General features: G+C 43.9%; 1 protein-coding gene across 1 annotated transcript in view; it reads right to left on the reverse strand.

Annotated features, from left to right (window-relative positions):
* Positions 1-25,394, reverse strand: part of mapk8ip2 (mitogen-activated protein kinase 8 interacting protein 2) — a 39,600-nt gene that overhangs the window by 7,175 nt on the left and 7,031 nt on the right. The window contains exons 2-12 of the mRNA XM_014148434.2: positions 16,593-16,698; positions 7,809-8,121; positions 7,511-7,612; positions 4,660-6,958; positions 4,213-4,421; positions 3,461-3,536; positions 2,597-2,769; positions 2,282-2,391; positions 2,042-2,164; positions 1,754-1,824; positions 1,537-1,635 (exon numbers count right to left, since the gene is read on the reverse strand). Of these exons, the coding sequence (XP_014003909.2) occupies positions 1,537-1,635; positions 1,754-1,824; positions 2,042-2,164; positions 2,282-2,391; positions 2,597-2,769; positions 3,461-3,536; positions 4,213-4,421; positions 4,660-6,958; positions 7,511-7,612; positions 7,809-8,121; positions 16,593-16,698 (3,681 nt within the window). The remainder of the gene's footprint in view (positions 1-1,536; positions 1,636-1,753; positions 1,825-2,041; positions 2,165-2,281; positions 2,392-2,596; positions 2,770-3,460; positions 3,537-4,212; positions 4,422-4,659; positions 6,959-7,510; positions 7,613-7,808; positions 8,122-16,592; positions 16,699-25,394) is intronic.

Below are 25,394 nucleotides of genomic sequence, written 5' to 3' on the forward strand. Positions count from 1 at the left end.
CCTTGAACCATGGCCATCTTTAATAATTCAAACCCAATTTGCCTGATTCAGACAAGACAGGAACTACGGACATTATAAACCCCAGCTCACTCTCTCTCACACACACACACACACACACACACACACACACACACACACACACACACACACTCTGTCTTTCTCTGTCTCTGGCTGAGAGAATGACTCAATACTTTGTAATGACTTTTCTTCTCCTCTCCAGCATGCCAGCTGAACTAAAGGGCTTGATACTATAGGTATAGTAGTCTATGGTTTCCAACATTATTATTCAGACCACAGTATAACAGTTTTTCATATAAGCAGTAATGACCGAGATTGGGAGATAAAGCAGTGCTAAAGCATTGTTAGGCTCAACCCTAATACCCCCCCCTTAGCCCTGCCTCTCTGTTTTGCACTATCCCGTGAGCCACATCGACATGCAGACTTCCTTTCGAGTGGTTATCAAAACTCCCAAAACTGCAACCCAAGGGTCTAAAGTTGCTTCAAGAAGATGGCAGACAAAAATACTAGGATGGAAACACATGTAAGTAATTCTAACTTAAAAACAAATTATGCAAAAAATGTACAGTTCAGAGGAATATGTTAGTTAATGTATACTGAACACAAATATAAAATGCAACATGCAACAATTTCAATGATTTTACTGAGTTACAGTTCATTTAAGGAAATCAGTCAATTTAAATAAATTAATTTGACCATAATCTATGGATTTCACATGACTGAGCAGGCCCAGCCAATCAGAATGAGTTTTTCCCCACAAAAGGGCTTCATCACAGACAGATATACTCCTCAGTTTCATCAGCTGTGTTGGTGGCTAGTCTCAGATGAATCCGCAGGTGAAGAAGCCGGAAGTGGAGGTCCTGGGCTGGGGTGGTTACACATGGTCTGCGGTTGTGAAGCCGGTTGGGAGTACTGACAAATTCTCGAAACCAATGTTGGAGGCGGCTTATGGTAGAGAAATGAACATTCAATTCCCTGACAACAGCTCGTGGACATTCCTGCTGTCAGCATGCCAATTGCACGTGACAAAACTGCACATTTTAGAGTGGCTTTTTATTGTCCCCAGCACAAAGTGCACCTGTGTAATGATCATGCCGTTTAATCAGCTTCTTAACATGCCACACCTGTCAGGTGGATGGATTATCTTGGGAAATGAGAAATGCTCATAAACAGGGATATAAACACATTTGTGCACAGAATATGAGAAAAATACACTTTTGTGCGTATGTGATCTTTTATTTCAGCTCATGAAACATGGGACACACAATTAACATGTTGCGTTTATATTTTTGTTCAGTATAGACAAACATGATTATGTAGATTTTTTGGTCATCACTACGGGGGCACAGCCAATGCCTTACTGCAACTTCAATAAAACAAAAAGCGCTGTGGAGAGGCTCTACATGCCTAGGTTTACAAGCACAGCTTAAAGGGGATTGAGAATCATACTCCAAAGTGTGTCCTATAGCAGAGATGAGTGTGTGAAAGGGAGACACTGAAGTACTGTGTGTGACTCACCCAACACTCTCGGCCACACGCCGCATTGACTCCTGGGAGACAAAGACGTGGCAGGCGAACCTGTTCAGCATGGGGTGTTTAGTGATGAAGCCAAAGTAGCTAAGGAGTGAGAGAGGGGGATAAGGGGAAGTGTAAATAAATAAAGTTGAATGTTTTACCTTTATTCTTTGGTGTATTATTGTCTAATGAAATGTATCCTCAACATTCATTTTCATACCAATTGTTTTTGGGATGGCATCCACAGAAAGAGATGTTCTTCATCTGGAAGAAGTGACTACATCTATCAAACTGGAGAGAGGGAGAGAGAGAAAGGGAGGGGGGAGAGAGAGAGAGATGCTCATATTGTGTGGTAGTTTCAGCATCCTTTTGATTGCACTAGTCGCTTAAGAGTCTCTGCCAAAAAAAGATATGTCCCAGTTTACACTCGTCCCTTACCCTCAACCCCCTTCCCTTCCCTTGAGCCCCTCACTTACACCTCCCCATCTCTCCTCCCTCCATCTCTCACCTCATCCAAAGTGTCATATTCGTCCTCCAGGCTCATCACCAGTTTAACCCCTTGTAAACTAATCTCCAGCTCACACAGAGAGGGGGGTCTCACATGGACCGTCCGCTTCCGCGCTATCGCAATCTGACAAAGAGAGAGTTCAATACAGATCAACTTTGTTAATTGAACACTGTCTCAGACTATTGAGCACTCCATGACCTGTTAGTTTACCCAACCCAGAGCGGTGCATTTCCTGTTTACCTTCTGCATGGCGGCACAGAGTATACCATTGCCTTGGTGATAGGGCACCTCCACAGAACCCAGGAACTGAACGCTGAAACTGTCCATCCAGGCTGGGTTCCTCTTCACTCCTACCGGAAGTACACACACAGGAGGTGACATCAGACTGGAGGCATTTATGTACTGTCTATTTTATCTTATTGACATTCAGGTTATGTGTCTCCAGTGATGACATACAGTCAACACTTGACATACACTGTATAGAAAGGGAACTTTCCAGTAGATCTGTGCTCCTACCAGACATGAACGTAAGGTTTATGTCTCTCTATCACTCACCCATTATCTCCTTGAACTGCCCTATGACCTCATGGGCATAGAAGGCAGGGAATATCCCCATCTCTCCCGTCCGCATGTTGTAGCCTCTGTACCAGTAGTCATCCTCCTCCTCCTCGACATACAGAGGGTCGTCCACATCCAGCTCCAACTCATCAACATGTCTGGGGATAAACCTGTAGGAGGCAGGAGACAGAGGGTATAGATACACACACATTACTTGGTTTTAGTTAGGAGGAAGCGGCATCTGCTTGGGTATCAGGTGACTCCCCAAGGAGAGGCTGTTAGCTGAAGAAACAGCAGAGACACATTTAGGGATGGAGGGAGGAGGAGGGGAGAGAAGAGGGTAGGAAGGGGTGAAAGGGAAGGGGAAGTGCTGAATGATTTAGGTTTATAAAGGTTAGGGAGAGAGGAATGATTCAGTTACTGAGGAAAGGGGAAACAGTGAGCACACACACACAGTGAGGCCCAGGTGGTGGCAGGCTGGTGTGTGTATAGCTGTTCCCCCTGCAATTTCACTAGGGCCATGACACCTGCCCCCCTCTCACTCTCTCCTTTCCTCTCTTCCTCCCTCCATCTCTTCTTCCCTCCCTCCCTCTCTCCAGACCACTAGTGATTCACCAGAGTCACGTCTCCTACTGCACACAACCATCCTTTATCCTATATCACCTACAATCCATAGTGCATGTGTGGGACTAAGAACAAAGAGTCAAACAGATAAGAGATTATAACATGCTCTCTTGAAATTATAACGTTACAATAATTACAGGTTTTTCTTTGATCATGATTTCAGATTGCTTGTTGTGTTGCTCTCTGTTTATATAACACGGTATGTCTGTAAATGATGTTCTGAATGCTATGACTCACCTGTATACAGCCCTGTGTGTCTGGTCCCTCTCCTCTCCGTTGATGGTACAGGAGAACAGCCCAAATGACTCTGTACCTGCACAGGTAAACACAAACAGTGAGATCACTGATACACACGTTGGGAGGGACATTAACATAACCCGTAGGACCTCTCTGAATAACATCTAAATGAATTATAACTGCATCTGTCAAAATAACTCATTATGATGAAATTCTTCTTCTTTCCATTTGTAATAGGTCCTTAATTATGTAGAAGATCCTTCAGTGATCTTTTATCATGCTACAGCTTGGGAGAGCTAACATGGACACTCTGGATTCAGTAAATGAGACATATTCAGTTGGGATCTAACTTGGTACAGGCCTGAACATGAATGAATACAACAACCATGTCTCAGTCACTAGTAAGCACAGTCATGGGTGGTACTGAAAACTCAAAAATGTACTCAAAAGGCATACGTGAAATATGCAAATAAGGCTCAACACCCTACAGCGTTAAAAAAACACCCAAAATAAAACCTTTATCAACGCAGATCCACAAAGAACAATAAACTTATTTTTGTAGAACCTTTTATAATGGTTCATTTTGGAATCAAAAATGGTTATTTGTCACTCTTGATTTTTCTATGGGTCTTCAAAGAACCATCCCATTTAATTTTGTTCAAAGAACCTAAAATGGTTCCCCTATGGCATCACTCTGAATAACCCTATTTGGTTCCAACTGGAACCTGTATTTTTAAGTGTAGGCTACTTACTAGAGGATCGTGAGGTGCTGTTGACAAACACGTTGAGGAACTTCTTGGAGAAGTGCATGTCAGCCTCAGGTGAGGAGTCTTCTGACGAGCTGAGGAGTTCTGGCCGCACCCCTCCGTTCCCCCGGAAGTACCCCACCTCCCCCATCCCCAGAGGGTCATCATCACACAGTGTAGACAGCTCACTGTCATCACTCAGCACAGAGGTACATCTGGGAAGGGCACGGTTCACACAGGTTAGTCATAATAGCTTAATAGAAGACAATATAAAAGCCTCCATAATGCACTATAAAGTTGACTCCTGATAAATCAGCTTGGGACTGTTGTGACAGCACTGACTAAACAGAAGTAATTAAACAACTTGATGTAATTTACTTTTAAATTGCCAATAAAATAAAATTCAACTAAACCCTTCCACAATAAAGGTGGGCCCTTTCTCCATGTAAGTACCTCCTGAGGCTGACCAGCTCCAGTGTAGTGTTCTCATCCACCACCAGAGTGTACTTCATGGAGTCGTATGCCAGACCGTGGTCATCCGGCTGGGACTGCAGAGGGAGGTCTCTCTCACACAGGGTGTGTTCCTGCTCCAACAGGGTGAGGTCCCGGACGCTCTCGTCGATGGGCGGAGAACTATCCAGGTACTGGTGGCTGCCACCGTAGGATGACTGCTTCCTCAGGCAGTTCAGGAACGGGGAGGAGTCTCCCTCTTCCTCTTCCTCATCGTTGTCAGTGGAGTAGGTGAGGCTGAAGCATCGGTTGGTCTGGGACGTGGGGATGTCCAGGGTCATGCTGTGTTTGACCGTGTTAATGCGTTCCAGGGAGGCCGTAGAGCGTCCGGTGGGCTTGGCCTCCGTCTCGCGGCCCTTGTCCTTGTCAATCGCCACGCTCTCACTCAGACTGGGAGAGTCCAGCTCCTTCCTCCCCTCCAGCATCATCAGGTCGTTATCGGGCTCCACAGTATCGTCATCATCCTCTTTTTCATCCTTCCTCTTGGTGTTTTTGCCTGATTTAGGGCTGGTGATTTCTTTCTCAGAGTCCTGAGTGTGATTGTTGTCTGTAGATACCCTGTTGCCATAACGCTCCACGATCACCGGTCTGATGGTGTCAGCTGTGGGATTGCTCTTGTACAGACAGGGGCCAAATCTATCGTTGGCTTTCCCTGTATTCCATTTGGGCAGCTCTGCACTCTTCTCTCTCTCCTTCCACTCCTTCTTCAGACCCTTCCCTTTTTTATCCTTCGATTCCTTTGTCCCAGATTTCAGCATTTTTTCACCCGCAGCGTCAGTGAACGCGTCTGGCTCGATGTCTGAGGAGGGTGAGATGGTGTCCGAGACGGACACTGACCTCTTGAAACAGTCCTCGGGACAGCTAATTGGATAAGACCCCTCCAAGATCATCTTGTTCACCAGGTTGTTAAGCAACCAGGGTGAGTCTGAATTCTCGCTCAGCTCGTCCTCGCTCTCCGACTCGGACTCTCCCTCACTGTTACCGTCGTAGTCGTCAGCGTGAGTGGGTATAAGTCTGGATTCCACTGGCAGGTAGAAGGAGCATTTGAAGCTCTCCAGGCTGTGGTCGGGTTCTATCTGGAGTACCATCTGTTTGGAGATTCTGTCCTCAGAGCACGGGGGTGGGGGCAGGGCCTCATCTAGGTCAGCCTGGTGCTCATAGGGCAATTCATCATAATCATCTACACTCTGTAGGCCCATCAGAGCCTGGCCGTCATCATAGGGCTCTGGGGGCAGGATGGGGGAGTCAGCAGGGGGGGGGGGGGTGGCTAGGCTGAGGTTGGGTAGTGGTGAAGGTGAGGGTAAGCCCACTTTGATGGGGTTTGGGTGGCCAAGGAGGAGCGATACCTTCATTCCCACAATTCTGCTGTTCTGTTCTAACTCTTTGTCAGGGCCCAGTTCCTGGTCGGAGGTGGGTGAGCTGGCCTCCTCAATGGAGTTGGTGAGGTGGGAGGAGCGTCCACTACTACTGTCATCACTGGTCATGTCCAGCTCTGTCTCTGAGATGGAGGAGATCATATTGGAGACCAGGGGTCCTCCGCAGGCAAACGCTGCCTCCAGTTCCCCCTCAATGTCTGATTCTGACCCGGGAGAGCTCAGGTCATGCTCTTGGTCTGAGGTGGCGTAGCACCGCTTGGCGTTCATGTCAGCAATGCCAGGGTCCGAGGACGGAGAGGTAGAGTCATTGGCTGCCTCATTGGCTGTAGCTGGAAGCTCGCTCTGGTCAGTGCTTCTGGATTGGTCGAGAACATCGGAGCGGCTTGATGGCATATAGCTGGAGAAAAAAGCCAGCTCACAGGGCTCGATGGAGGGGAACTCAACGTAGACTGAGCTCTGGTTCTCCTTACATGCCATGTCATAGGTCTCCTTACACATGAACTCTACATCAAAATCTTTCTCCAGCTCCTCACCTGACAAAGGTGTGTCAGCTCCGTCATTCCCCCCAATGGGAGCAGTGGAGGACAGGCATCGGCTGGTCCCGTCTGGGTCGTTTTCCAGTTCCCGGTCCAGGCCTGACTCAGTAGTGACCGTGTAGGTGTCGGTGGGACGTCGCTGGGTGGACATGCAGGACCGTGAACGTTTGTGGTTGTGGTCAGCGTTGTTGAGGTCGTGGTCGACCTCGGTGTCAGAGCACTGGGAGTGGTCATCCAGGGATGAAACTCTGGAGGTCAGAGTTGAAGGGTCGGCTGAGGAGTTAATGACCTCGTCAGAGCCCAGGTGAGACTTGTGTTGACCGAAGGAGCCTGTTGGAGAGAGGGAGAGGAGAGGGGATAGAGAGAGAGAGAAGAGAACAAGTGGAAATAAAATGAAGAGAGATGATAGAGGTTGAGGGAGATGAGAATGCAGAGAAGAAAAGAGAGATTAGAATTGATCATGAGAACATTATTGCAATAGCCACTTTAAACCAGAAGTCACCAGAGTAGGGATGGCAGTGATGGGAGCAGTAGATAAACAGACCTATCTAAACTATCCTCTGTGTTGGGCCCAAACACACAATAACAAATTAATTCTCACCAATTTGACTTTTGGAACTTTTGGTGTCAAAACGGAGCCCATTCTTTAGAATCCCAAACTATGTTTGCCAAAGTCTATATCTATAGCTCTGGCCAGTGAGGACAAGACGACTACACTTTTACATCACGTCACTAGATGTTTATGGGGGATGACTTCTGACGGGCAGCCATTTTGTTTGCTATTGTATTAGGGTCTCTCCCATCTGTTGCCATCCATGTCGCAGAGGGGCCTGCGAGGGGACTTGGGGTGGCCACCATCCCCTGCCTGTTTGGGGGGAGTACCTTTGCTCTGGGACGCTGGGGCCTGGGGGGCTGTTTGGGAAGGGCACTGGCCTGTCACGTGGCTTCCATCTTCCAGACAAGAGTGGGTTGGAGACAGACGGCCTGCACGCAAAGGACAACAGCTTACAGTAACATTTAAAGACACAGCATCAATAGACAATACTAGGTAGATAAATTATCATACAAACATTTGTAGAAAACATTTTCCTTAGAAAGCTATGGTAATTGAGAGGAAATAAGCTGCTAGGTGTTGGAAGTGGTTTATTATTGGTAAATAATAAGACAGCACAGTATTCACCTTGTGAGGTGGGCTTGCGTAGAGAGTGCTGCCAGCTGCCCTTCTTTGGAGAAAGACTGCTGTTGTTGTTCAATGAGTCCTGAGAGAGAGAGAGAGTGGTGGTGAGGTTAAGGGTGGTGGGCCGGCTCTTCAGCGTGCCCAGGGTAGGGGAAGGAGGAAGGGAAGCGGAGGGGGAGGGTGGAGCGTCAGGGTCCACCTCCTCTTCATCCTCCTCTTCCTCATCCTCGTCATCGATCATCTCAAACTCCTGGAAGTCATCCTGGAAGGAGCAGACCGGGTGGTGAATATCGCTCTTCTCCAGAATCAGACAGTCCTGACAGAGAGAGAGAGAGAGGGAGGATATGAAGGGAGGGGGAGAGAGAATGAGTGACTGGTGGTATGGCAGAGATTGCTTTAACAATATTTTAACACTGTGAGCAGTTGAAATGCAATGCTGTCAGCAATTCTCAAATGATAGTATGAACAAAAGCAACAACCCCAGTCACCTTCCTGGGTTCATATACAATAGTTTTCAGAGAGCTGTGGGACAGTTAAACCCAGAGCAGCCTACAAGAACAGTATAACACTGCAGTATCCCATCAGCACACAAACACACATCAAAGCACTGCGGTAGGCTGGGGCTCAGGTGACTTGTCCACTCTGCTCCAAAGTCTAGAAGGAGAGAGTGAGAGAGAGAGCAAAGTGGATTGATGATGCCTCTCAGGTTTCAGCTGGTTTACAGTAAAATTCAATTTAAATTAGATTCAGATGTGTGTGTGTGCGCGCATATGCATGCTGCTTTTGTCCAGGCTAAAAGCGCTCAGCACATCTTTGTACTGTATATCTTTGAACATGCAAAAAGTATGGAAATAGTCCCTGTACCGTTCAGTATTTTTTTTTTTTTTACCTTTTATTTAACTAGGCAAGTCAGTTAAGAACAAATTCTTATTTACAATGACAGCCAACACCGGCCAAACCCAGACAACACTGGGCCTATTGTGTGCCGCCCTATGGGACTCCCAATCACAGCCAGTTGTGATACAGCCTGGAATCGAACCACGGTGTCTGTAGTGACACGTGAAGCTCTGAGATGCAGTGGCTTAGACCGCTGCGCCACCCGGGAGCCCTAATCACAGTCCAAGTGACTAGTTGGTGGCAATAATTATAGATTATACCTTTATTTATTGTCATAGTCGCTACAATGTGAATAGACAAGTTATTACATCACTCACTACAATCAACACAGCACTATATTGCTTTTGACAGGGAAAACACTGGATTGAATACATTCTAGCTATCCACTTTGCATTTGAACAGCACAGCACTTTCCTCATCGGTCTCTTTCCCTCCTCTCTTTCTCAGCATCAAAGCCCACCTTCTTGTCCCCTTCACACAAGACTGCTAACGCCTGCTGAACCTTAATACCAGAGAACCTAAAATCAACCGTAAATCTATAACCCAGGGGAAATCTAGAAGATACATGTACAGCACAGTTTCTCAGAGAAAGTCAATGACAAAGCCTACTGTACAAGAGACATTTCACATCTTTTAAGGGGGTTGATCGATTGCTTTTTATTAGTATTAAAAAAATGTGTGATCACATTTGTAGATCTATTAATCTTATAGTCATACTGATAGTGTTGTGTATTAGTAGTGTATTAATGATATTGTAATGTACTCATAACAGTATTACTCCATAGTGGACATTTAAACATTTGCAACTGCGACCTGGCCAAGATAAAGCAAAGCAGTTCGACACATACAACAACACAGAGTTACACATGGAATAAGCAAACATACAATCAATAATACAGTAGGAAAATCTATATACAGCATGTGCAAATGAGGTAGGATAAGAGAGGTAAGGCAATAAATAGGCCATGGAGGCAAAGTAATTACAATATAGCAATTAAACACAGGAATGGTAGGATGTGCAGAGGATGAATGTGCAAGTTGAGATACCGGGGAGCACAGGAGCAAGATAAATAAATAAATACAGTATGGGGATGAGGTAGATTGAATGGGCTATTTACAGTTGAGTGTACATTATAGCCTCCAATACTCTACTCAATAAACTGGATGCAGTCTATCACAGTGCCATCCGTTTTGTCACCAAAGCCCCATATACTACCCACCACTGCGACCTGTACGCTCTCTTTGGTTGGCCCTCGCTTCATACTCGTCGCCAAACCCACTGGCTCCAGGTCATCTACAAGACCCTGCTAGGTAAAGTCCCCCCTTATCTCAGCTCACTGGTCACCATAGCAGCACCCACCTGTAGCACGCGCTCCAGCAGGTATATCTCTCTGGTCACCCTCAAAGCCAATTCCTCCTTTGACCGTCTCTCCTTCCAGTTCTCGGCTGCCAATGACTGGAACGAACTACAAAAATCTCTGAAACTGGAAACACTTATCTCCCTCACTAGCTTTAAGTACCAGCTGTCAGAGCAGCTCACAGATCACTGCACCTGTATATAGCCCATCTCTAATTTAGCCCAAACAACTACCTCTTCCCCTACTGTATTTATTTATTTTGCACCCCATTGTTTCTATTTCTACTTTGCACTTTCTTCCACTACAAATCTACCATTCAAGTGTTTTACTTGCTATATTGTATTTACTTTTCCACCATGGCCTGTTTTGCCTTTACCTCCCGTATCTCACCTCATTTGCTCACATTGTATATAGACTTGTTTTTCTACTGTATTATTGACTGTATGTTTGTTTTACTCCATGTGTAACTCTGTGTTGTTGTATGTGTCGAACTGCTTTGCTTTATCTTGGCCAGGTCGCAATTGTAAATGAGAACTTGTTCTCAACTTGCCTACCTGGTTAAATAAAGGTAAAATAAAATATAAAATATAAAAAGGTCCCATAGTTGACAGTGCATGTCAGAGCAAAAACCAAGCCATGAGGTTTAAGGAATTGTCTGTAGGGCTCTGAGACAGGATTGTGTCGAGGCAGAGATCTGGGGAAGGATACAAAAAACATTTCTGCAGCATTGAAGGTCCCCAAGAACACAGTGGCCTCCATCATTCTTAAATGGAAGAAGTTTGGAACCACCAACACTCTTCCTAGAGCTGGCCGCCTGGCCAAACTGAGCATGGACTTAGAGACTATTCAAGATCGAGGGAAAGATGAACGGAGCAAAGTACCGAGAGATCCTTGATGAAAACCTGCTCCAGAGCGCTCAGGAAATCAGCCTGGGGTGAAGGTTCACCTTCCAACAAGACAACGACCCTAAGTACAAAGCCAATACAACGCAGGAGTGGCTTGGGGACAAGTCTCTGAATGTCCTTGAGTGGCCCAGCCAGAGTCCGGACTTGAACCCGATCTAACATCTCTGGAGAGACCAGAAAATAGCTGTGCAGTGATGCTCCCCATCCAACCTGACAGAGCTTGAGAGGATTTGCAGAGAAGAATGGGAGAAACTCCCCAAATACAGGTGTGCCAAGTTTGTAGCGTCATACCCAAGAAGACTTGAGGCTGTAATCGCTGCAAAAGGTGCTTCAACAAAGTACTGAGTAAATTGTCTGAATGTCACACCCTGATCAATTTCACCTGTCCTCGTTATTGTCTCCACCCCCTCCAGGTGTCGCTTGTTTTCCCCAGTGTATTTATCCCTGTGCTTCCTGTCTCTCTGTGCCAGTTTGTCTTGTATGTTTCCAAGTCAATCAGCGGTTTTCCCAATCTCCTGCTTTTTGCATTCTCCTTTTTCTTGTCCTCCCGGTTTTGACCCTTGCCCGTTTCTGGACTTTGTACTCACCTGCCTGACCACGAGCCTGTCTGCCACTTTGTACCTCCTGAACTCTGACTCTGATTTTTGCCTGTGCACGACCATTCTCTTGCCTACCCCTTTGGATAAATAAACATTGTAAGACTCCAACCATCTGCCTCCTGTGTCCTCATTTGGGTCTCGCCTTTGTGCCTTGATACTGAACCCTTATGTAAATGTAATATTTCAGTTTTTATAACTTGGCAAAAAAAATCTAAACCTGTTTTTCTTACAGTATGATACTGAATTACAGTAAATTACTGGCAACACAGTAGCCAGTAAATTACTGTAGATTTACAGGAAAAATGTGGTATGGTACTGTATTCTGTGGGGAACAGCATTGTCACTAATGGGTGAAACAAAAATATCCTCTTACAAGGCACACCTCAAAATATGGTAATGAGACAGAGATTATTTTGCCACCCACAACATTTTCCTAAAATGCAGCATAATTCATAGTATGCTTCTGTAAATATATGCAAAACAGGTAATAGTTTACTTTAAAATTGTATTGTAAAATTACAGAAGTGTAGCAGAATTACATTGAGCCCCCATAATGTATTGCTCTTTACAGTACTGTAATTTAGAATTACAGTAGCTAACTTAGTTTTTCTGTAAATTTACAGCAATTTGTTGCACTGCCGGTAAAGGAGAGAGCTACCAGAGTATCTGAGAGACACAGACCCACAGGCCCTATTTGTCTACTACCCCTTTGCTATGGCATACTATGAATAATATATATGTGCAGGGGCATTAATCACTGTTAGAGAGAGAGCAAAAGAGAGCAAGAGAGAGAAAGAAAGAAAGGATGGAGGTAGAGGGGGAGACTCACTTCACCTGATAGCTCAGTGATTTATGCCTGAGTCTGACTCAAGGGACTGAGTATCCTGTCTGCTCCCAAAATACTGACTGCCCTCTCTCATTCTTCCTCTCTCTCTCTCTTTCATTCATTCATTCATTCATTCATTTTGTATTTCTCTCTTATAATTTCTCTCTGGTTCTACTCTCAAAGATTGATAGATAACAACAGGAAAATAAGCCATTTGCTTCCACCCAACCAGGCTTTCACTGAGATTCATTATACGTGGCAAACAGAGAATGGAAGACAACTCATGCTCATTTATAGCTCATCTCTTGAGCTCGTCTGTAGCTCATATCTAACTCCCAGACACAGACAGACACAGCCAGGTCACGAGACTGAAGGGAAAAATGCAGAAACTGTCCGACTCAGGAGTTAACCTCCCTTTTCTCTTCACTGAAGCATTATGGGAAATGTAGGCCAGTGTTATCCTCTCAATCTGCATAGGAATGACAGTGAGGACATGTGAGAGTACCCAAGTTAGTAAAAATCATCATCATGATATTCAGAATGTCAACATTAGGAATAACAGAATTGGAATTGCTTCTTTGTGCGTAATGGGGAAATTAACCATTCCTAGGTTGATTATTTATGTATGTACAGTAACAGTCAAAGGTTTACACCTCTGCATGTACTCATTACAAGGTTTTTCTTTATTTTTACTATTTTCTACACTGTAGAATAATAGTGACTACATCAACACTATGAAATAACACATATGGAATCATGTATTAACCCAAAAAAGTGTTAAACAAATAAAAATATAGCCACCCTTTGCCTTGACAGCTTTGCACACTCTTGGCATCCTCTCAACCAGCTTCACCTGGAATGCTTTTCCAACAGTCTTGAAGGAATTCCCACAAATGCTGAGCACTTGTTGGCTGCTTTTCCTTCACTCTGCGGTCCAACGCAATTGGGTTGAGGTCGGGTGATTGTGGAGGCCAGGTCATATGATGCAGCACTCCATCACGGTCCTCCTTGGTCAAATAGCCCTTATACAGCCTGGAGGTGTGTTGGGTCATTGCCCTGTTGAAAAAGAAATGATAGTCCCACTAAGCACAAACCAGATGGGATGGCGTATCGCTGCAGAATGCTGTGGTAGCCATGCTGGTTAAGTGTGCCTTGAATTCTAAATAAATCACTGACAGTGTCACCGCAAAGCACCCCCACTCCTCCTCCATGCTTCACGGTGGGAACCACACATGCAAAGATCATCCGTTCACCTACTCTGCATCTCACATCGACACAGCGGTTGGAACCAAAAATCTCAAATTTGGACTCCACTGGTCTAATGTCCATTGCTCGTGTTTCTTGGCCCAAGCAACTCTCTTCTGCTTATTTGTGTTCTTTATTAATGGGTTCTTTGCAGCAATTTGACCATGAAGGCCTGATTCACGGCGTCTCCTCTGAACAATTGATGTTGAGATGTGTCTGTTACTTGAACTCTGTGAAGCATTTATTTGGGCTGCAATTTCTGAAGCTGGCAACTCTAATGAACTTATCCTCTGCAGCAGAGGTAACTCTAGGTTTTCCTTTCCTGTGGCAGTCCTCACGAGAGCCAGTTTCATCATAGCGCTTGACGGTTTTTGCGACTGCACTTGAAGAAACTTTCAAAGTCCTTGAAATTTTCCGGATTGACTGACCTTGTCTTAAATTAATGATGGACTGTTGTTTCTCTTTGCTTCTTTGAACAGTTCTTGACATAATATGGACTTGGCTCAAATGCATTAAGGAAAGAAATTCCACAAATTAACAAGGCATTCCAGGTGACTATGACATGATGCTGGTTGAGAGAATTCCAACAGTGCAAAGCTTTCAACAAGGCAAAGGGTGGCTACTTTGAAGAATCTGAAATATATTTTGATTTAACACTTTTTTGGTTACTACATGATTCCATATGTGTTACTTCATAGTTTATGTCTTCACTATTATTCTACAATGTAGAGAATTGTAAAAATAAAGTAAAAATAAATAAAAACCCTGTAATGAGTAGGTGTGTCCAAACTATTGACTGGTACTGTGTGTGTGTGTGTGTGTGTGTGTGTGTGTATCGCAGCTTACTACAGTTCAACCAAGTGAAAAAACATAATTACACACATGAAAACATCTGTTTCCTCCTTCTAAAAGCATTCTGGGTTATCTTCAAAAATACATTAGTAACTGCAGCAGTTTACACCAATAGTATGGAGGGAGGCGTGGGCTTATGTTGTAAAAAACATTCACATTTTAAACATTTAAATCTTCTCTCCAACAAAATGCCCTTTCTGGTATATTCAAAAAATCCAATGATTGAAGACTCATATCTCTGCTCCAGGACATAATCAGTTTAAGTCAGTTTATGATGGTATGTATGTGTGTGTGCGCGTGTGTAACTCAAAGGGAGCCAAGCCTAATCTTGAAAGGGGTATACAGATTAGGAAGTAACAATGAATGGTTATTAATCAGAGATGGGGATTGGGCAGAGGGATAATCCCACTTTTCTGACTGGTTGTCAGCCTTGAAGATCAAAGAAAGTACTAAAAGATGACCACCACAAAATTATTTCAGTGCTTTATCACACACATACAGTACACATACAAATACAGGCACATGTGTAAACAAACAGAAACCATTTAACTGATTGATAGGTGCTTAATGGGCTGATGACGATCACCCAATCAAATACATAAAACACACACACACACACACAACACTTCAACTCTGTTCTTAATCCAGAGTGTCGGTCCGATGTCAGCAGGATTAGTTCCTTTGGGGCTGGGCGACTTGGTGGGGGTGGGTTTGATGATGTAACATAAAGAGTGACACTGTCTCTGGCATACACCCACACATCTGTGGACTGAGCAGTCAGGGCCTGTTTGTTCCGTTGGGTGATCTGCGTTTGAAATATGACATCTCAGATTGCAAGGATAAAAGGGTTTCCCTCAACTTGCTTTCTGAGGTTGTAGGCCCGGGTCGTCTCTACACACTGACAAATTGCTTTGTAGAAAGAACTTTGCATGTGACTGAAAAAATATAACTCAATTGCCCAGTTTTTTTTGTTGTGGGATTAATGAGGCAGAAACAAAAACATTCTCTCTCTCTGCTATGGGGAAGAGGAGGAATTGAGGAAGAGAGGAGGGGGTTGAAGGTAGGATCTCTCTGAACGGAGCTCTGCAAAGCAGCTAGGGAAGGAATGAGCAGTCAGGGGAGAGGGAAGAGAGAGAGGGAGGGAGGAGAGAAGGTGGAAAGGAATGATGCGGGAGGACTGTCTCTGCATAGCAGCAAACTGCACAGGGTTATTCACCCTTTTCTGCAGCTATGGCTCAAAGCCACACACATAAAACATTCACATCCCTCAGGAGAGAGAGAGAGACTGAAAAGAGAGAGAGAGAGAGACTGAAAAGAGAGAGAGAGAGAGAGAGATAGAGAGAGAGAGAATGAGAGAAAGGGGTGACAGATAAATAATTAAAGAGGGAAACAGAGAGAGAGGAAGCAGACCCAGTGCTTCTCCAGTAGTACAGGTCTGTGGATTATCTCCAGCGCTCGGTCACTAAGAGGGGATTTGAGTTGTACATTACAGTGCCATTCATATTCTGCTCTGATGCTGTAACTGATGTTGATAGGATGGAAATGATATACTAAGCTCAGCCCTGCTCTAAGGTCACTAATGTAATGAGCTCTGGTAACACAGGTATAAACAGCAAGTTAAACTGCCGCTTATATAGGAGATGAGCCAAGTAACACACAAATTGGCAGTTATCACCTCCAATGGCTATACCGGGAGTCTATCACTCTCTCACTCTGCTAGCTGTTAACCACCTAGGGGGAGCAGCAGTCACCCACAGCAATTGTCAATCAAAGCCCTGAGCACCATGTGTTGGCAGAGCCACACACAGCCACACAAAGAAACCCAAACAGACTGACAGCCAAGTTGCTTAGCTTCAAATTTGTAGGAAGACATTTGATTTCTATCTGTACTATAGGAGGAGCTTTTAGTTTACACAACAGTCATTTGAAGCCATCTGCAAGCTAATCTATTTAATGATGAGAGCAGAAAAGCCCCCAGAAAAGTTATATTAATTATAGACATGCTGTTTCACTACATTACATTGGTGTATGTATGTGCCTGTGTGTTTGTGTATGTGTGTCCATATGTGTGTGTGCATGCTTGCGTGCGTATGTGTGTGTTCCACCTTCTCGTATGGATCAGAGTCGTAGTTGAGTCCTATTCCACAGTCATCTGTGATTTCAGACAGATCCTCATCATCAAACTCCTCCAAACTGATGTCATGGGCAGGCCTGGAAGAACAGGAGGGAGAACGTTAATACTTACACGGTACACACATACACACTTGTGATTTCACCTCCAGTCCTCATGTACCTGACCACCACCCTTCAGAGGTGAGCATCTCTCTGAGTGATGCCCACACAGAGTGCTCCGACCCTGGGGACGACTGCTCTGAGATATGGCCTGTCACTCTATTTGGGTCTGTGCCTCACTCACCAGACACAAGAACACAGACATCCTCAATATTTTGCTTTGCTCTCTAAGCAGACAGAGGAGTTCAGCCATTATTCCCCATGTCCCCAGTTTACAGACAACAGTGCATGAGCTTATCATCTTGTTTTCTATAAACCATCTGCATAACTGTGGTCCATTAGTTACAACAGAGGCTCCGCTATCTACTCCATTAGTAAAATACTTTTGTAAGGCTCAGAGGGAAATGCTTTCTAGTGAGGACAGGACATTCCAGACAGGGCTTAGTACAGATGTATACAGAACTACTGTGAAGCAGTGTCAGAAAACACATCAAACAGTGTAAACGTAAAACTAGATCATCGTCAAACTGGGCAAAACTGCATACCATAACAGTGCTAAATCTGAAATCATGGCCAGATCATAAAACACTCGCACACAGAACTCCTGACCAGCAGCAGCCTACAACGTGATACAGGGAAATTATTTGGGATGTCATCCAATATGAATTGCTTTCTGAAAATAAACTATTTAGGCCTTTGTGAACTCTCCTAATTGTAATTAAAAAAAGCAACTACAGGACTGTTGCCGCTGATATCACTGTGTGTACAAACTATTTGACATCTTGGCTGAGTTGCAATGAAAAAGCCATATCTCAGACTGGCCAATAAAAATAAAAGATTAAAGGATGGGCTAAACAACACACACTCGACAGAGGAACTGAGCATCCCGGAGTCGCCTCTTCATTGTTGACGTTGAGACTTGTGTTTTGCGGGTACTATTTAATGAAGCTGCCAGTTGAGGACTTGTGAGGCGTCCGTTTCTCAAACTAGACACTCTAATGTACTTGTCCTCTTGCTCAGTTGTGCATTGGGGCCTCCCACTCCTCTTTCTATTCTGGTTAGAGCCAGTTTGCCCTGTTCTGTGAAGGAAGTAGTACACAGAGTTGTACAAGATCTTCAGTTTCTTGGAAATTTCTCGCATGGAATAGCCTTCATATCTCCGAACAAGAATAGGCTGACGAGTTTCAGAAAAAAGTTCTTTGTTTCTGGCCATTTTGAGCCTGTAATCGAACCCACAAATGCTGATGCTCCAGATACTCAACTAGTCTAAAGAAGGCCAGTTTTATTGCTTCTTTAATCAGAACAACAGTTCTCAGCCGTGCTAACATAATTGAAAAAGGGTTTTCTAATGATCAATTAGCCTTTTAAAATTATAAACTTGGATTAGCTAACACAACGTGCCATTGGAACACAGGAGTGATGGTTGCTGATAATGGGCCTCTACGCCTCTGTAGATATATTCCATAAAATAAATAAAAATCTGCCGTTTCCAGCTACAATAGTAATTTACATCATTAACAATGTCTACACTGTATTTCTGATCAATTTGATGTTATTTTAAATGGACAAAAAAAAAAGTTTCTCTTTCACAAACTTTTTAACGGTAGTGTAGGTCCTGGATGTCAGGAAGATTGGTCCCAGTGATGTACTGGGACGTACGCACTACCCTCTGTAGCGCCTTACGCTCAAATTCCGAGCAGTTTCCATACCAGGCGGTGATGCAATCAGTCAGGATGGTCGATGGTGCAGTTGTATAACTTTGCGGATCTGGGGACCCATGCCAAATCTTTTCAGTCTCCTGGGGGGGAATATGTGTTGTCGTGCCCTCTTCACAACTGTCTTGGTGTGTTTGGACCATGTTAGTTAGATGGTGACGTGGACACCAAGGAACTTGAAACTCTCGACCCGCTCCACTTCAGCCCTGTCGATGTTAATGGTGGCCTGTTTGGCCCTCCTTTTCCTATGGTCCACGATCAGCTCCTTTGTCTTGCTCACATTGAAGGAGAGGTTGTTGTCCTGTCACCACACCGCCAGGTCTCTGACCTCCTCCCTATAGGTGATCAGGCCAACCTCTGTTGTCGTCATCAAACTTAATGATGGCGTTGGAGTCGTAGTCCATAACAGTTTTCAAGCCATGCCACATCCGACGAATGTCAGAGCCGGTGTAGTAGAATTCAATCTTAGTCCTGTATTGAAGCTTTGCCTATTTATGGTTCGTGTGAATGCATAGCGGGATTTCTTATTAGCGTCCGGATTAGTGTCCCGCTCCTTGAAAGCAGCTCTAGTCTTTAGCTTGGTGCGGTTGTTGCCTGTAATCCATAGCTTCCGATTGGGATATGTACAATTAAATCGGCATGGCCGATTAATTAGTTCCAATTTCATAACAATCATCATTTTCATAACAATCAGCAATCTGCCTTTTTGGACGCCGATTACATTGCAATCCATGAGGAAACTGCATGGCAGGCTGACCACCTGTTACGCGATTGCAGCGTCAAAAGGACCTTGTGGTGGCAATGAGCCAAGGTAAATTGCTAGCTAGCATTAAACTTATAAAAAACAATCAATCAATCTTCATATAACTACAGTACACATAGTTGATATTACTAGTTTAACTAGCTTGTCCTGTGTTGCATATAATCAATGCGGTGCCTGTTAATTTATCGAATCCCAGCCTACTTCAACTTTGCCAAACGGGTGATATTTAACAAAAGCACAGTCGCGAAAAAGCACATTAATTGCACAAATGTATCTAACCATAAACACCAATGGTTTAATTAAAATCAATACACAGAAGTATATTTTTTTTAACCTGCATATTTAGTTAAGATAAATGCATGTTAGCAGGCAATATTAAGTAGGGAAATTGTGTCATTTCTCTTGTGTTCAATGCAAGCAGAGTCAGGGAATATGCAACAGTTTGGGCCGCCTGGCTCGTTGCGAACTGTGTTTCTTCCTAACAAAGACCGTAATTAATTTGCCATAACATTGAAGGTTGTGCAATGTAACAGCAATATTTAGACTTAGGGTTGCCACCCGTTCGACAAAATACGGAATGGTTCTGTATTTCACTGGAAGAATAAACGTTTTTTTTTCTAAATGATAGTTTATGGATTTGACCATATTACTGACCAAAGGCTTGTATTTCTGTGTGTTTATTATGATTAAGTCTATGATTTGATACAACAGTCTGACTGAGCGGTGGTAGGCAGCAGCAGGCTCGTATGCATTAATTCAAACAGCACTTGACTACGTTTGCCAGCAGCTCTTAACAATGCTTGAGGCACAACGCTGTTTATGACTTCAAGCCTATCAACTCCCGAGATTAGGCTGGCACTAATAAAGTGCCGATAAGAACATCCGATAGTCAAAGGTATATAAAATAGAGGGAAATAGTCGACGCGTCATAATTCATATAACTACAACCTAAAACTTCTTAACTGGGAATATTGAACCACCAGCGTTCATATGTTCTCATGTTCTGAGCAAGGAACTTAAACGTTAGCTTTTTTTACATGGCACATATTGTACTTTTACTTTCTTCTCCAACTCTGTGGTTTTGCATTATTTAAACCAAATTGAACATGTTTCATTATTTATTTGAGACTAAATAGATTTTATTTATGTATTATATTAAGTTAAAATAGAAAAGTTCATTGTTCATTCAGTATTGTTGTAATTGTCAATACTACAAATATCTATAAAAAAATATATAAAAAAATAATTTAAAAAAATTAAAAAATTTGCCGATTAATCGGTATCGGCTATTTTTGGTCCTCCAATAATCAGTATCTGCGTTGAAAAATCATAATCGGTCAACCTCTAGTACCGTCACTGTGGGGACAACGTCGTCGATGCACTTATTGATGAAGCCAGTGACAGAGGTCAAATCAAATCAAACTTTATTGGACACATACGCATGATTAGCAGATGTTATTGCAGGTGTAGTGCAATGCTTGTGCTTCTAGCTCCGCCAGTGCAGTAATATCTAACAAGTAATATCTAACAAATTACACATGTAGCCAACACACATCTAAATAGTAATGAATTAAGGCTATATACACTGCTCAAAAAAATAAAGGGAACACTAAAATAACATCCTAGATCTGAATGAATGAAATAATCTTATTAAATACTTTTTTCTTTACATAGTTGAATGTGCTGACAACAAAATCACAAAAATAAAATCAATGGAAATCCAATTTATCAACCCATGGAGGTCTGGATTTGGAGTCACACTCAAAATTAAAGTGGAAAACCACACTACAGGCTGATCCAACTTTGATGTAATGTCCTTAAAACAAGTCGAAATGAGGCTCAGTAGTGTGTGTGGCCTCCACGTGCCTGTATGACCTCCCTACAACGCCTGGGCATGCTCCTGATGAGGTGGCGGATGGTCTCCTGAGGGATCTCCTCCCAGACCTGGACTAAAGCATCCGCCAACTCCTGGACAGTCTGTGGTGCAACGTGGCGTTGGTGGATGGAGCGAGACATGATGTCCCAGATGTGCTCAATTGGATTCAGGTCTGGGGAACGGGCGGGCCAGTCCATAGCATCAATGCCTTCCTCTTGCAGGAACTTCTGACACACTCCAGCCACATGAGGTCTAGCATTGTCTTGCATTAGGAGGAACCCAGGGCCAACCACACCAGCATATGGTCTCACAAGGGGTCTGAGGATCTCATCTCGGTACCCAATGGCAGTCAGGCTACCTCTGGCGAGCACATGGAGGGCTGTGCAGCCCCCAAAGAAATGCCACCCCACACCATGACTGACCCACCACCAAACCGGTCATGCTGGAGGATGTTGCAGGCAGCAGAACGTTCTCCACGGCGTCTCCAGACTGTCACGTCTGTCACATGTGCTCAGTGTGAACCTGCTTTCATCTGTGAAGAGCACACGGTGCCAGTGGCGAATTTGCCAATCTTGGAGTTCTCTGGCAAATGCCAAACGTCCTGCACGGTGTTGGGCTGTAAGCACAACCCCCACCTGTGGACGTCGGGCTCTCATACCACCCTCATGGAGTCTGTTTCTGCACATTTGTGGCCTGCTGGAGGTCATTTTGCAGGGCTCTGGCAGTGCTCCTCCTGCTCCTCCTTGCACAAAGGCGGAGGTAGCGGTCCTGCTGCTGGGTTGTTGCCCTCCTCCACGTCTCCTGGTGTACTGGCCTGTCTCCTGGTAGTGCCTCCATGCTCTGGACACTACGCTGACAGACACAGCAAACCTTCTAGCCACAGCTCGCATTGATGTGCCATCCTGGATGAGCTGCACTACCTGAGCCACTTGTGTGGGTTGTAGACTCCGTCTCATGCTACCACTAGAGTGAAAGCACCGCCAACATTCAAAAGTGACCAAAACATCAGCCAGGAAGCATAGGAACTGAGAAGTGGTCTGTGGTTACCACCTGCAGAACCACTCCTTTATTGGGGGTGTCTTGCTAATTGCCTATTATTTCCACCTGTTGTCTATTCCATTTGCACAACAGCATGTGAAATGTATTGTCAATCAGTGTTGCTTCCTAAGTGGACAGTTTGATTTCACAGAAGTGTGATTGACTTGGAGTTACATTGTGTTGTTTAAGTGTTCCCTTTCTTTTTTTTGAGCAGTATACATAAAGTTGAAGTCAGAAGTTTACACGGGGTGGCAGAATCATGTCGTGGGGGTGCTTTGCTGGGTCTCCCAAATGGACAATGAGCCCAAGCATACTTCCAAAGTTGTGGCAAAATGGCTTAAGGGCAGCAAAGTCAAGGTATTGGAGTGGCCATCACAAAGCCCTGACCTCAATACCATAGAAAATGTGTGGGCAGAACTGAAAAAGCGTGTGTGAGCAAGGAGGCCTACAAACCTGACAAACTCCGTCAGGAGGAATGGGCCAAAATTCACCCAACTTATTGTGGGATGCTTGTGGAAGCCTACCTGAAACGTTTGACCCAAGTTAAACAATTTAAAAGGCAATGCTACCAAATACTAATTGAGTGTATATAAACTTCTGACCCACTGGGAATGTGATGAAATAAATACAAGCTGAAATAAGTTGTTCTCTCTACTATTATTCTGACATTACACATTCTTAAAATAAAGTGGTGATCCTAACTGACCTAAGACAGGGAATTTTTACTAGGATTAAAATGTCAGGAATTGTGAGTTTAAATGTATTTGGCTAAGGTGTATGTAAACTTCCGACTTCAACTGTATGGACGAGCGATGTCAGAGCGGAACGGACTAAGATACTGTAGAATAGTATAGAAAACAGTATATACACATATGAGATGAGTAATGCCAGATCTGTAAACATTATTAAAGCAACTAGTCTTCAATTCCTTCAAGTGGCCAGTGATTTCTAGTCTATGCCTATAGGCAGCAGCCTCTAATGTGCTAGTGAAGGCTGTTTAACAGTACTGGCCTTAAGATTGAAAAACGGCTTCTGTCTCTCAGTCCCAGCTTTGATGCAGCTGTACTGACCTCGCCATCTGGATGATAGTGGGGTGAACAGGCAGTGGCTCAGGTGGTTGATGTCCTTGTTGAACTTTTTGGCCTTTCTGTCACATCTGGTGCTGTAGGTGTTCTGAAGGGCAGGCAGTTTGCCCCCGGTAATGCGTTGGGCAGACCGCACCACCCTTTGGAGAGCCTTGCGGTTGCGAGCGGTGCAGTTGCCGTACCATGCGGTGATACACTTCTGACAGGATGCTCTCAATTATGCATCTGTAAAAGTTTGAGGGTTTTAGGTGACCAGCAACATTTCTTCAGCCTCCTGAGGTTGAAGAGGCACTGTTGCTCCTTCTTCACCACACTGTGTGGGTGGACCCTTTCAGTTTGTCGGTGATGTGTACGCTGAGTAATTAAAATTTTTAAAATAACTTTCCACCTTTTCCACTGTTGTCCCAATGATGTGGATTGGGGGGTGCTTCCTCTGATGTTTCCTGAAGTCCACGAATATCTGCTTTGTTTTGTTGAGTATCCTTCCCCAGACCTGTGCCTCGACACAATCCTGCCTCGCACAATTCCTTTGACCTCATGGCATTGTTTTTGCTCTGACATGCACTGTCAACTGTAGGACCTTATATAGGACAGGTGTGTGCCTTTCCAAATTATGTCCAAATCAGTTGATTGGAGTCCACCTGTGGTAAATTCAAGTTGTAGAAACATCTCAAGGATGATCAATGGAAACAGGATGCAGCTGAGCTCAATCTTTGATTCTCATAGCAAATGGTCTGAATACTTATGTAAATAAGGTGTTTGTTACATTTGCAAAAATTTCAAAATACCTGTTTTTGCATTGTCATTATGGGGTATTGTATGCAGATTGCTGAGGATTTTTTTATTTCATCAATTTTAGAATAAGGCTGTAACATAACAAAATGTGGAAAAAGTCAAGGGGTCTGAGTACTTTCCGAAGGCACTGTATACAATATATACATTTCATGAACAAAAGTATGTGGACACCTGCTCGTCGAACATCTCATTCCAAAATTGTGGGCATTAATATGGAGTTGGTCCCCCCTTTGCTGCTATAACTGTATCCACTCTTCTGGGAAGGCTTTCCACTAGATGTTGGAACATTGCTGAGGGGACTTGCTTCCATTCCGCCACAAGAGCATTAGTGAAGTCGGGCACTGATGTTGGGCGATTAGTCCTGGCTCACAGTCGGCATTCCAATTCATCACAAAGGTCTTCAATGGGGTTGAGGTTAGGGCTATGTGCAGGCCTGTCTAGTTCTTCCACACCAATCTTGACAAACCATTTCTGTATGGACCTCCCTTTGCGCACGGGGGCATTGACATGCTGAGAGAGGAAAGGGCCTTCCCCAAACTGTTGCCACAAAGTTGGAGGCACATAATAGTCTAGAATGTAAATTGTACAACTGAATCTGGGTTTTTAGTGCAGGACAAGCCCTTCAATCAGAATGCGTTATCGGACATCCAGATATACCTACTTACATTTTGGAAGCTAATAGATTGCATTTACAATGAACAAAAATATAATTGCTACATGTAAAGTGTTGGTCGCGTATTTCATGAGCAAATTTTTGCCTAAAATGACATACCCAAATCTAACTGCCTGTAGCTCAGGACCTGAAGCAAAGATATGCATATTCCAGATACCATTTGAAAGGAAACAATTTGAAGTTTGTGGAAATGTGAAATGAATGTAGGATAATATAACACATTAGATCTGGTAAAAGATAAAAAGAAAAATGTGTTTTTAATAATGTATTATTCCAGCCGTGGCGAAATTTAGATTTTGGCCACTAGATGGCAGCAGTGTATGTGCAAAGTTCTAGACTGCTCCAATGAACCATTGCATTTCTGTTAAAAATGTTATATCAAGACTGCGCAAATGTTCCTAATTGGTTTACTAATAACTTGAAGTTCATAGCTGTGCACTCTCCTCAAACAATAAATAGCATGGTATTCTTTCATTGTAATAGCTACTGTAAATTGGACAGTGCTGTTAGATTAACAAGAATTTAAGCTTTCTGCCAATATCAGGTTTGTCTATGTCCTGGGAAATGTTCTTGTTACTTACAACCTCATGCTAATCGCATTAGCCGTCCCGAGGGGGACCCACCAATCCTGTAGAGCACAAAAAGCTTATTTCTCTCAAATTTTGTGCACAATTTTTATACATCCCTGTTATTGAGCATTTCTCCTCTGCCAAGATAATCCATCCACCTG

The sequence above is a fragment of the Salmo salar genome, chromosome ssa16 (assembly GCF_905237065.1).
Source record: "Salmo salar chromosome ssa16, Ssal_v3.1, whole genome shotgun sequence".
Taxonomy (NCBI): domain Eukaryota; kingdom Metazoa; phylum Chordata; class Actinopteri; order Salmoniformes; family Salmonidae; genus Salmo; species Salmo salar.